Consider the following 14,247-nt stretch of genomic DNA (forward strand, 5'->3'; position numbering starts at 1 on the left):
AAGTTTCCTGTCCCTTCCGTTCCTTTGTGAATGCAGCAGGGAGAGGTAATATTTTAAACTGTTACAGTGGATCTCTCTAAGGAAGACCGAAGCAGCAAATGAGAATCTATTTGTTTTGTTCATTTCTTGATATAAGAAATACATGATCTGCGAACGACAGAAAAAATAGTGTCAACAAAATTTGAGATATTGGAGCATTTTTATCAGAATACACACACAATCCACACACGTTTCCATTACACACATTGGCAACGCTGATATTTAAGTTAAAGCTATAAAAATCAAAACATTACACAATTCTTTCTAAAGTTATTATTACTCCTTGGCATATTTTCATGGTGTTCTTTCTTTTAAAGCTGTAATTGCGTTTAAGTTGGGTAAATCCCATATGTTTGTTACACAGGTGGAAAAACAGCAGTAAGATACATCAGGGCTTCCAAACCACGAAATTGTATAATTTTATTAATTTGTCTTGTACAAAGTTAGTATTTTGAAGGTTTAAATCAACGAAGAATCACATAAGAATATTTCAACTTTGAAAATTAATACTTTAAAATTGATTTTAAGGGAATCCTGAGAATACTGACATATACTTATGATATGGCGAATAAGTTCTTATAGTATTTGCATTAACTATATTTAAAGGATTTTTAATTGCACTTATTTAAACACAGGGATAAGTACTTATTATTTCCTGAATTTTCCGTTCCAGATGTGCGTGCTGAAATGAGTGATGTTGTAAGCTCTTCAAAAAAATCTCTTAAAGATTCTTCTGAAGAAACATCTTGTTCTGGAAGTGGAAGTTCCAATATGTTTGACAACAGACCATATCACCCCTTCAATATTTCACCACAGATAATTAATGGGCGTAAGTTCTACTTTCAAACGAAGCTCTATCGTGAGTATCCTTGGCTTCATTACAATTCATCCATAGAAGGATTTTCTTGTTATTATTGTTGCAAGGCACTGAAGAAAGGACTCTTTCGACAAAAGTATGATGAAGTAGTGAAAGTGTCCGATCTCGTGAATGGTCGTGGATTCCGTAAATGGAATAAAGCAAATGAGAAACTGACTTCACATGAATGCAGTCCACTTCATAAGGACGCTGTAACGATACTCGGTGGTCTTGAATCCGTTCCAATTTGCAGTGTGCTTTCTTCTGCAAAGAACGAACAGCAGAAATGTGCAAGAGTGGCTTTGCGTGCAATGATTAATTCTTTGCGTTTCTTGGCTAGGCAGGGAATTCCTTTGCGAGGACATTACAAGGAAAGTGGAAATGTATACCAGCTCAATCAACTCAGAAAAGATGAAACACCACAACTTGAACAGTTTTTGAAAAGAAAAAAGGACTTCAGTTCTGATGTTATTCAAAATGAAATACTACAAATTATGGCTCACTGTGTTTTACGAGAAATAATTTCTGAAGTAAGAGAGAACAAGTTATTTAGCCTAATTGTCGATGAGACTTGTGACATTAGCTGTAAAGAGCAAGTTTCAATCAGTGTGCGAACAGTAAATGACTTAGAGGTACGTGAATGTTTTTTGGGTCTATACGAAACATCTAACACAACAGGAAGTGCTCTGCATGACATTATTATCGATGGTTTGCAGCGATTTAACTTGCCCTTAGAACATCTTAGAGGGCAATGTTATGATGGGGGCGCTAACATGTCTGGTGTAAGAAAAGGCGTTCAAGCATTAATCAAACAGAAACAGCCTTTAGCATTATTTGTACACTGTAATAACCACAATTTAAACTTGGCTCTTCAAGATACCACAAGAACCATCCCTCTTTTGAGAGACACAATGAACTTGATAAATGATATTGGTGTATTTCTAAAGGATTCCCCAAAAAGAATATCACAGTTCAAAGACATCAAAGCTGCTGAAGGAGTGTCGGAGTTTACCTCACCTCGCCCTCTGTGCCCAACAAGATGGTCAGTTCGTACGTCAGCTTTACATGCGATAGTTGAAAATTATTCTGCATTATTAGCGTTCTTCGAGAACATTTCTAGTGCTCCTAGTGATTCTTCAAGCAAGGCCCGTGGTCTTCTTGACAACCTAATGAAAGGATCTACAGTCTTTGGAATCTTACTTTGTCAGTTAATTTTTGCGCCTACTGAAAAACTAAGTATCTCTCTTCAGAAGTCTTCCCAAACAGTCATCGGTAGCAGAGAAGCTGTTGAAGTAGTATTGAATCATCTGAAAGGAAAGCGAAATGATGAAACATTTCAGAAAATTTGGAATAATGTCCACCAATTAATAGAGGACTATGATTTACTTCCACCGCTGCTACCTAGAGTACGGTGTCCACCCAAACGTTTAGAGCATTCTGAGAAACCAGCTGAACCTCATAGGTGGTCCTCTGTTGAAGATATGTACAAAACAGTATTTTTTGAAGCACTAGATAATATTTGTGGAGAAATATCGTATAGATTTGATCAGCCTGATTTCAAAACCTACTGCGAACTGGAAAATCTAGTACTTTTGTCACCTGAAAATTGGAAGCAGTCTATGATAACTGAAGCTGAAAAGAGGGGAATTCCAGCAACAAAACTGAAATTGGAGATGGAGATGTTTTCAAGACTTTCGGAGATAAGAGGAATCCATCAAGTTGTAGCAAAATTCAGAAGTTTACACAAGGAAACTAGAAACCTTTTTCCCTTGATTGAGGCATTATTGAAGGAACTTCTTGTAATTCCAGCAACATCAGCAACTGCTGAGAGAAGCTTCTCCACATTGAAGAGGATTAAGACTTACCTAAGGAGCACAATGTCCCAAGAACGATTGAATCACCTTTGTGTGCTTCATGCTTATCAACACCATTTAGACAACTTGGACCTGGCAGTATTGATGAAGGAATTTGTTAACAATGAGTACAGAAAAAGTGTATTTGGAAAAGTGTAAAGGCAGGGAAATAACACTTCAGTTTTCATGTTGCTTTCTTAAATATTGAAATGATTTGAAATATTGAAATATGTTTAGGTTCATGAAGTGTAATTACAACATAACATTTGCATTCCATTTATGTGTATGCAGTGGATGTACAGTATTGCCAGGTTATCTTGAAGTACATTTTCCCATGTTTTATGCAGTAATACTACTGAAAAAGTATAGCTTATTTGAGACTTATTATTGTTGCATTATTTTAACGATTATATCATTGAAATTCTGTAGCAAATTCAACTTTTAATCAATAATATAGTCATCACAGTACCCAAAGCATGACATTTTACTTTTAAATAGTTGTTTTATTCTCGCTTACATATTCATAAATGTTACTACGTATGCATGAGGTTTGAGAGATTTGCAACATTTAGGTTCATCATTGTCATTTAAACTTTCAATCTGAAAGCAGATAAATAATTCTTCTAAGCTACTATATGTACACCCCCATATGTTTTAGGTTATATGTACCAGAAAGAAATCTGTGGACATCATTATATATGTATGTATGTATGTATGTATGTGTGTGTGTGTGTGTGTGTGTGTGTGTGTGTGTGTGTGTGTGTGTGTGTGTGTGTGTGTGTGTGTGTGTGTGTGTGTACATATGAAGAACCAGACATACACGGACAGACGAAGAGGTGGACTTTGTACCCCCCCAAATCAGAAACGTTCCTGCGCCACTGGTGTTGCCTGTCGATTGTCGCCTGCCACTTGTCGCTTCGATCTGAAGTCTCCTTGAAGGGGTCAGGGGAAGAATTCTGACTGAGGCGACAAGCGACAGTGTGCTTCCACATCGACAAGAGACACGGGTCTCTTTTGTCTTGTAGACTAAAACATTCACCGCCCGTGCACGACAACATGTGGAGGCATCACGATGCACAACATTGATAAAATAGCCAGTTTGAGTGACACAACCAAGCGACATGCGATATTTGCAGCTTGCTGTGCTTTATCAGTTCGAAAGGTTGCATTAATTACCGAGGCTTGTCGCTTGTCGCGTTACGCTTCGGTCTGGAATCTGCTTTAACGGCATATACGGCAGGCGACTAGCGACATGGAGATTTTATACCAAAGCGACAAGCGACATTAGACCATTCAATATAAGGCAAAACATTCACCGCGCATGTGCAAATAAAAGTACGAAGCATCATGATGCACGGTATTAACAAAACTGGCCAATCAAAGCAACACGCAAGCTATAAGCGACACCTGCATCCTCTCGTGTCGCTTCTGTTCGAAAGGTTCAATTCATTACTGGGGGTTCGCTTCCAAGGGACACGTGGTGATAGTCGCTTTCGTGTGAAATCTCCCTTACAAAGCAAAAAAGCTGCAAACGACAGACGACAAGTGACAAGCGACAAGGAGAATTCACACAGAAGCTGCAAGCGACACTAGCACAGTTATTTTAAATTCAAACATTCACCGCGCATGAGCTAACAAGAGCACGAGGTGACAGGATGCACGGTATTGAGAAAACTGCCTAGTCAGAGCGACACGTGCAGCTTGTCCTGTCTCTTTGATACGAAAGGTTGCATTTATTTCTGAATGCTGGTTTGCAAGTTAAGCGTGTCACGTGTCGCTCCCCTCTGAAAGCTACACCAAGCCATTGTTTTATTGAATTCTCCTCGGGAAAGGAAGAGAATGCTTATACAAACACAGTCTCCGAAGATCACTTGCGAAGCCACTCATTATATTTTGAAACTCTATTTTCTGTGCACACTCAGCGTGCACTATAATCTACTAAAGAGGCCCTAGCAAATTATTCGCTGGAACTAGGATCTCACTTTCTTCATCGTTGTGAAGGGTCACTCGCAATAGAATCGTTACGATTGTATCTCTCTGGTTGAAAACAGAATTTAGAGACTACAGAGTGGCGCACGAAATGATCCACCATTTTGTTTTTGAATAAAAACTATATTATAAAGAATCTCTCAATGAAACATAAATGACACAAAGGTTGCACTTTGGAAAAACGTACTACAGAAATACATGCTCAATATGGCCACCGTTTTGACTTTTAACCTCAGTTAAGCGAACACTAATATTTCCAATTACCAGTGGCGTGCGGTGACATTTAAACTAGGGTACGCAACAAGTGGCCAACCGAAATGAATTATGGGGGCCAGAACCCCCCCCCCCGGCCATCATGTTATTCAGAAAATAACTTTTTTCTAGAATTTTATAATGGGAAATTTCTCATCCTTGTATCAATATCCAAATGTAACGAGGTAAAATATATGTATGATATTTTATATTCGCAAATATATTCTGATAGTAGCTACGTAGAGTCCAACAATTCAACTTTGATTATTTCCTTCATGCAGTGCGATGAACATTGAACGGGAAGGAAATGGCTCAATAAGGCCAACAATAAAGTTTCACTGTTTTTCTACTCAGTCAATCACTCTGTAGAGATATTTTTTCTTCTTCTCAAAAATCAAAATGACTAATATACTGCTTACCATCCTTCACAACTCCTGCCTGAAACAATTTTTCCAAATCAGGAACAGACCTTCCATTTCGGATTGTTTACACTTTTTTCGTAAATTCCGAAAATCCCTTCTCCAGTATGTCATCAATAACTCCCGGTCCCCCTATTTTATCACTTCACAGCACCGACAAACAATAGAGATCCTGTAATGTAAATAATATGAACGAAACACTCGCTGCAAATTTCACACGACAGAAGAAAGCAAAAGTCAACCTCCCACAGTACGTTGTGTCCGGTCCGCTATGCCCGAAAACCACGCGTTCTTGTGGACGAATGAATCGGAGTTGCCAGTCGACAAAGTATTTTCTAGAAGGGAGATAATTAAGGACAAGTAGAAAATACGTCAGCATACATCCCAGAACACTTCAAAAGCTAAACTACCGTACATCACTTTGCAATGTCTGGCGGGAGGGAGGGGGGTGGGGGCTCATTCGAATCCCATTGTAAGCATTGTGTTTTATTATGTTTTTCTTTTATCATTCATTCATATCGTCGGGTCAACAATCAACACCCATGCTATGGAACTCAAAGGAAATGTTGATCCCGAAAGGAGATAAACAGATACTCTCATACTCTGAGAATTGTGCGAAACTTGCAAATTGTTCACATATTTTCCCCTCGACACAGTGACAGTCCATTCTCGTCCTCACCTCCCTATACGAAAAAAAAACTTGCTACCTCACATAAATATTTTACATGTGATAGTTTACGCGTATATTAAATATGATCTTCCACCACTATATATTCTTGCCCTCCTGTCTGATTCCTGTATCACTTTTTATATTGTATTTTTATTGCAACCCAACAGTGATCTATCTACGCGTGGCTGCTAAATGCTAGTAAGCTAAGCATTCCAGAAAAAAAATATGTTGACTACTGTCAACACTGCATACGCTGTCAAAATCTTGGGTACCCTCGATGCTTAGAACCTGGAAAGAAGTGGGAGAGAGGGTAAGCGCGGGCAGACCCAAACACGTGGTCGGGCTGATATGAGCCAATGGGGTTACCTTCCGAATTTCTAGGGTACCAAGCAGAAGAAACAGCGTCTTTCTGCGAAAATCGGCAGGAACGCGGATCGGGTGGGTGCCGAAGTCACAATCGGGATCATTCGGGACTGCCTTCAGGAAGGCAGCAGCGTGTTCGTGCGGAAATCGGAATTTCTTGCAGTTGAACTGCTTTCGGAGCGATAATTGTTGAATTTTCATGTTCGGGGAAGACGAAAAAATGTTTATTTTTTCTTACTGTGTTGTGGGTACGCAGTGAGTACCTTGCGTATCCTGAATGCACGCCGCTGCCAATTACCCTACGGCACATTGGTTCAGTAATTTCACTGCAAGCCTGAACAATAAGTCTTCGCAGTTGCATTAAGTCTTGAGGGTTTTTTTTTCGAAAATCTGGTCCTTCAAAAAAAAACCAAAAAAAATAATCACAGGGGTTGAGATCTGGGCTATATGCGGGCCAGGATTGTCCACCAGCGAAACGATCAGGAAATCTGTTTGAAATTACACGAAGATTGAAAATGTCGTGCAAAAAATCCAGCACAATATTTGCTGTGTGTGGCCTTGCACCGTCTTGCATAAACCACTGCGTATTGAACAGTAAAGCTGTGGCAAGAAGCTGTGGAATAAAACTATTGCGGAGCATGGTCAAGTAACGTTCACTGTTTACTGTCTCCTCAAAAAAAAAGAGGTCCGATCAGATCATGACTGGAGATAGCGGCCCAGACCGTAACCTTCGGTGCATGGCTAACTTTTTCATGAAGCACTCGTGGATTCTCAGCTGCCCAAAAGCGCACATTTTGTTTGTTAACCACACCATCCAAATGGATGTGCTCCTCGTCAGAAAACCACACGTTGTACAGTGTTGCATTGTTACCCTCGGCCCAATCTCTTCTCTTTCTGTTCATTTGTGAGTTTTTGCACCACGGTAATCTTGTACGGATACACGTGGACATTACCTTTTAAAATCCTTTGAACAGAACGTCTTGATATCCCAAGTTGCGTTGCTGCTTTTCTGGTCAATTTGCCAGGACTTCTCTGCACAGCGACGCTGACGGCTTCAATATTCTCAGGCGAACCCACAGGTTTACGACGATCACGCTTTGATTCCAGTACTGTTCCTTCCACTAGAAACTTTTCATGCACTTTGTGTATCGTTTTACTCGAGGGGGCCCACCGAGTTTGAAAATGTGCACGAAAGCGCCTCTGAGTCCCCACAATGCTCTTTGTTTCGGCGAAAAATAGCACAGTTGCTGATCGCTGTTCCGTCGTAAGTCTTCCTTTGTCCGCCATGTTGTATACTCTAGCCCCCTGGGGTCAGGTGGATGCACTACGCTTCAGTTTTCATCACACGATATTTCCAATGACTACTGCAACTGATGTTGGCACACATGACGTCATTCCTCATCTCGGATCTGAAAAGAAACAAAAAACAAATGGTGGATCATATCGTGCGCCACCCTGTATACTCGACAAAAAATTTACTTCTGTTGGAGTTATTAGATTGGGGGAGGATGGTGCTTCAGATGGCTGTTTCATGTAGACTGTGCATTTGAACAAAACGAGCAAAGGAAAAGTCACTTATTTAATTTCTTTGTAAAATGAATTAAGTGTTAATTTACCAGCGGTCCAGTACAGTAAAACTATCCAAGTATATAATGGTGTGAGTCTTAATGGACATTTGAATTAAACCTTTCTTCACAAACAGATTTAATATTGAATAGGGTAGTGGTTCCCAAAGGATGCGCCGCGGCGCCCTGGGGTGCCGCGAAATGTTCCGGAATTTTCACTGAAATGCCACTTACTTGTTAATCTACACAGGGTTTTAGATATGATTGTTCCAAACATGTGCTTATTTAGTATTTTTTGCATAAACAATGTTTCTGAATTTGAAATATGTGCTTATTTTTTTAACTTAAGGCAAGCATCCTAACAACACTAACTTAGCGTTGCAAGTTTTAGATAGCATGCCTACATTCTGACTTGGGCGCGGCGGAAAAATTTTAAAACTACAATGTTTGGGATCCCCTGAAATAGGGCGTAATTGTAATAATGAATGATTGACGTATACACTTGATGTGAAGCGTACAGAAATGTTTGTTTCGCGAATGGAACGAACAATAAAATGTTTTATAAATCTCATTCCTTGCAACCACCCAATAACAGTAACTGTTGATCACTTGACCTCTACTTCCACGTCACCCATGAAGCCTGCTGGTGCTTCTTTGCGCCTAGCACCTGGACCACAAGCGTTTCGTTTTCGCGCCTTTTTTACCGGACGCCCGGTTCTTTCTTACTTCGGTAGTTCTTCTCGCAGTCAAGTAAAAGGGGTACGAGTTCCACCTAAGGCCTCCCCGATGTCCCTGTTGACCTCCGTGACGGAGTGGTTAGCACGGCGTGCTACGACGTCAGGGGTTCCGGGTGCGAGTCCCGGGTAAGTCACGGGTATTTGTGTTTGTCCAAATGAGAAAAACTGAAAATTGAGAATACCCGAGAAATGAAAATCTTGAGAATATAATGAAAAAAGGGGGATACTTCCGGTTAGGGGTATTCCTTAAAAGAAATGGCGTAGTGGTTGCTTCGTCGAATTGTAATCAAAGGGTCCCGGGTTCAATACTAGGCGGAGGCACTTCGTGGTTTGGGTTCCACTTTAAACTGTAGGTCCAGTCCCGATTAGCCTTACTGTGCATAAAGCGGAATTAAAACACCAACTCAAACAAACGAGTTCCACCTGCACCAAAAGCAAGCATACAGTCAAGAAGTTTAAATATCGTATGTCTTCATGTCGTTTTTCAGTCTCAAACGTAGGATAAAAAATAACCCTTTTTACCACCTTGCTACCTCCATATCACAAACACTTCACCCTTGCAACACGCAACCATGATTAAGAAAGAGAAATGAACAAAAGTTCTCGAGGCCGAGTTGGGAGAAGTATATTATTGGTAAATAATCATATCGTAGAGTCACGGACACTTCTGTGTTGTAGCAACACTATTGACTTTCAATGGGATCATTACTGCCCAGCAGTGTCCGTGACTGTACAACCCTAAACTGATGTTGCGTTACATTTTTTTGGAACGTCGACTAAAAAACTCTCATAACATGTCGCAATAAAACAAGTGGCTCCACCAAAGTGAGGTAGAGGCGAACACACCATTTTTCTGCACTGTTATCTCAAGAATCCGATATTAGCGACAGACGGAGACATTTCTTAGTCACACAAGAAATGCTTTCGATTAACTACTTATAAAAAGTATAGATGGTGTCGTCTTGGCAGAACAAACTGACTCGACTACAAAAGCACCAGAAGCTAACTGTCTCGATTATTGCGATCATACGGTCTAGTTTTATTATTGTGTGAAGTTTTACCAACTAACCTTGAAAGAAACAGTTTGGATCGACGTACACACGAAACATTTCCAACCAATGGCAGCACAGAACATGTCGCTACTAATACACGGCGACTTAGTGCAACAAGCCTGCGAGCATAAAATGAACAATCTCAATTTTATGGTGGTATTTTAAGACTTTAGATTTCAATGTCGTTGGAAAGGAGTAGAGTTCTTAACACAAAAAATACTAATAATATGAATGGGAAACATGCAAGGGTAAAGTAAAGTGCATTACAGCGTTGCATGCATGAAGTTGTAATGGGCCACATATTATATCTCACTTAATGTCCCACGATTTTGGAACATTTTTTGATTTAGGGCTATTATTTGGAAAATATTGACCGACGACGAAGCTGCTATGCCTGCAGTCATCTGTAGAAGACACAGAAAATCTCATTCCAGATACGAGTGCATCAGCTCAATCTATGGCGTAAACTCGTTCTGACTTTTGCAATTGTTATTCGGCCCAGATTTGAAAGAACCACTGATGCAAGGCCTCTTGCTGAGTGAGCGTGTCATCCGTTTCTTTTCCTCCCTCCTAATTTATGATGGCGGGCCTCACGCAAAAAGTGCATAATTTTAAAGAGTGAGAAGTTTCATGAACGTTTACTATACCGTAGCTGAGAAATGCTGATTACAATGACAGAAATATATTAAAGTTGCAACAAAGTTATCATTGAAAAATTACAACATCTTGTAACTTGGATATCTAGAAGAGTATTACAAGAAAGTTTGAACATTGCATTTTTGACTTCATTAGAACGTGATGAAAAATGTAGGAACATTTTTATTAGATTCTCGTGTTTACAGTAAAAAATACAATTAACACCTGCTATTTAAAATATTCTGGCACACTATGTACTGGGCCTTCCCGATGGCGCAGTGGTAGCGTCGTCGCCTTGCGTAGTGTTGTTCACGGGACGGGACATGTCCCGTCTCGTCTCGTGTCTCGTCTCGAAAACGAGACGAGACACGAGACGGGACAAGCCTTTTGAAATTCGAGACGGGACGAGACGGAATGCCTTTCTCGTCTCGTTTTCGAGACGAGACACGAGACGGGACGGGACGGCTTTTGAAAAGTCTCGTCTCGTCTCGAATGTCTCGAAAAAATAAAAGCAAAATTTTTAATCAGTTGCAAATACTTGTTTGCTTGGAATAAAGTATTTCAATTAGAAACGTTGATAAGCGTGTATTAAGTTAAAATAAGAAGACTATTCTAGAGAGAGGCATGAATGAATACCTAAACTTATTTCCTATACTCTTTCGAAACACAGCGTTACTCCCCATTTTTTTAAAAAAATAACTTTATGTTACGATAGTACTCCAGTTACTAATACAATTCTGAGTAACATCAAGTAATAGGGCAGGTAGAGAAGGTGGAAGGAGGGGCCAAAAGATCGTGGAATGTGTGCGTCCGAGGTTTATCTTGTAAAAATAGTCTCAGCTCTATAGGTTGGAAAGATAAACGGACCGACGGATATGGCTTATTTTTATTATTTAATTTTTACATCAAAGGGTGTACAGAAGTGATTGTTATTAGGAAGTAGGAAAAGCATTGTAGGAAACATGGCAGTACAAATTGATAAGGAGTTGTTGCGAAAGTTATTAAGGAGTGCAAGATATAAGCAAGACTAAGAGAAGGAGATAATTAGGGACAGATAATCTTGCATTATCCCACTCCGAACAGCTGAGAGCTAAAGAGGAGGAGAAAATACGGGAAATATGGAAAGAAGTAATTTGGTGATTTTAGTGTTTACAGGGAACCACGACAAGATTTTACCACATGATTATTTGCACGGGTTGCGAAATTATTAGAATGTTATGGAAATTTCGGATATGTCTTTGTTGAGAAAATTCTTGTTGTTTCCCTCAGGCATTCTGCAGGTGGTTGGATTCGATTTTTTTACGTCCGTTTGAAGATTATTTCCAATGTTTTTTTATTTCTTTATTTGTTATTTAAGGAGAATACTATTCCTTGGATTGTAATAACGAAATACTGAGGCTGATATAGAATAGATTTCAAATGAAGGAAGTGCACTAAGTTCTGTATAATCGTTGTAGAAGGAAACTTTGTTCAATGAGGGGACTCCCCGATTTTACAGTGGTAACATCGTCGCCTTGTAATCAAGGGGTCCCGGGTTCGATTCCCGGTGAAGGCACATTGTGATTTGAACCCCACTTTAAACTGTGGGTCCAGTCCCGATTAGCCTTTCTGTAAATCAGATGAAGGGATGTTGTAGCTGTTCTTTTTATTCTGTAAATTTAGCCTTCAAGTTTATGAGCAAAATACATGTGGTATCTACTGTCTACATTTTCACTCGTTATTAAACACATTTCACAAAGTAGTTTTATCGAACTTCAGAGGGAAGCTAACAGCAATGTCAGGGTGGCGGGAGCTTATTTACGACCAGGGTGTATTCCGAGACTATTTTTCGCCGTTCCCCACTGACAAAGGTTTCGCTTTGAGCAATGGACACCTTTGCTTCAGGGGGCAAACACCAAACATAGGGCGAGGTTGACCTGCAATAGCGGTTACGTGCCATAAATCCAGGCCTAAAGTAGGAATGAAAGTTTATGCAAGGGAGGGGCAATAAAAATTCTGTAATTTGGTTTGCTTGCTGACAGGAAGTTTTGCAGGAATAGCTGAAAACGAAAAAGGCAGACTTTGAATGAAAGAGGGACAGTGAACACAAGTTCTTTGTATTATTCGCCGACACACAAGCTTCCATTTCGAAGGTGAGACTATCAGCAGCGAAGTTATTAGAGGGTTGGAAGCAGTGACGACACCAGAGGGGCAGGGGGACGCCCCATGTCAGACACTTCGCCCCCCCATCCTGGCCCCCCAACTGAAATTAATTAAATATCGAATAATAAGAGAGTTCATTTATAAGAGTATGACGATTTTCACCTTTTCAAAGTGGTGTATTCTGCATGATATCACTTTCCTGCTTATAATACCAACTTGATTAACAAATATTAATTTGTTTCGTCCAAGATTCGAGCGCCGACCTGGGCATAGGTGATTTCTCATTCATTTATGTCCTGTAATAGCCGAGATTAACCTAAGTTTTAACCAGTCTTAAGAACTGGGAAAAAGTGTTGAATGTGGATGATTTTAAAACATCACGAATATTTTCTGGACCACAAGACATCATCTGTAGTACGGGCAAATTATTCTAATCGTGGTCGTTAGTGACAACGCTAATTATTAAAAGACATTCAAAGTTGATTCAAGATTTGGTTGGTTGGTTGATTTGGCGTTTGAAGTCCACTTTATGCACAGTAAGGCTAATCGGGACTGGGCTTATAGTTTAAAGTGCCTCCACTGGATATCAAACCCAGGACCAAAGGTGATCGGAGAAAACCCGACACTACATGTCAGTTGTTGTGGATTCATCGCGGTTTCTTACTATTCAGGGACTTGAATTTCGAGATGATGAGTCTGAGGAAACCTTAACAAAGGGAATTTCTTCAATACTCTTGAAGCTAATGAGGGGATATTATTTGGAAATGTATTAAACGTGAACCTTAAAATGCAAATTACACTTAAAATTCGATTCAAAACATATCGCGGGCAGGAAAGAGAACGCTTATTAGGATTTGCCACTCTTCAATCATTAGATGCAGGTTCGCTCTTTCTCGTACATATCAAAATCGAAGAACTTCTTCCCACGAACTCCATAGGTGCCTGTAATTAGGTAGCACAGACATACGTTGGAGTGGTAGAGTAAGAGTAAGTATTGCCAGGGTCAGAATATTTCTTGAATTATGAGATAACTGTAAACTTTGTCTGATTTTTTATCCTGTGATAACATTTCCCTGAAAGGTGAAACACAAATTTTGCCCAAAACTCTTCAGCGTTACGAAGATGGTTGTCATTAAAATCTTTGAAAAGGCTTACTCGAAACAGGATACTGGATGCAAACTGCCTCATTTGGCTGTTCTTGCCATTGAGAAGAAATGTCAAGTCGTGAACGTACCAAAGGTGCGCAATGTGTTCTCCAAAGCACATAGAGCAGAAATCTCGTACAGGAGAATTGCACTTCAGTAAGTGCCTCACATTGTTTCTAATACTTAAGAAGATTAATTTCTTCCAACGTTTATTAACGTATTATTATAATTATTATTATATAAGTATATATATGTGTAGTGTTTTCGGGCGTTTTAATGTGACTGCCCCCTTACAATATTTTGTTGCCAGCCTTCCCCCCCCCCCAGTCAAATTTCCCTGGCGCCGTCACTGGTTGGAAGTAAATTTATTAGGACGAGGAAAGTAACATTAGCTGTTGACAGTGTTGCACCAAAGGACGTAATATGTTCTACTGTTTGTATAAATGATAGGAAATGTAAGCAAAAATTTATAATTGTTGAGACTTGAGAGTTGTTTCCTTCATTTGATCGTAGGAAGAGGTTTTCTGAG

General features: G+C 39.8%; 1 protein-coding gene across 1 annotated transcript; it reads left to right on the top strand.

Annotated features, from left to right (window-relative positions):
• The first annotated feature begins 1,806 nt into the window (after positions 1–1,806).
• On the top strand, positions 1,807–2,907 carry LOC145992405 (zinc finger MYM-type protein 1-like). The gene has a single exon (XM_083128787.1). It carries the CDS (start codon positions 1,807–1,809, stop codon positions 2,905–2,907), a length of 1,101 nt encoding a protein of 366 aa, XP_082984913.1.
• Positions 2,908–14,247: the final 11,340 nt, after the last annotated feature.

Source organism: Lepisma saccharinum, chromosome 9 (genome assembly GCF_977018435.1).
Source record: "Lepisma saccharinum chromosome 9, izLepSacc3.1, whole genome shotgun sequence".
Taxonomy (NCBI): domain Eukaryota; kingdom Metazoa; phylum Arthropoda; class Insecta; order Zygentoma; family Lepismatidae; genus Lepisma; species Lepisma saccharinum.

Excerpts from the sequence above, each read along its gene's own strand:
- LOC145992405 (XM_083128787.1), top strand. The coding sequence starts at position 1,807 with ATGAACTTGATAAATGATATTGGTGTATTTCTAAAGGATTCCCCAAAA.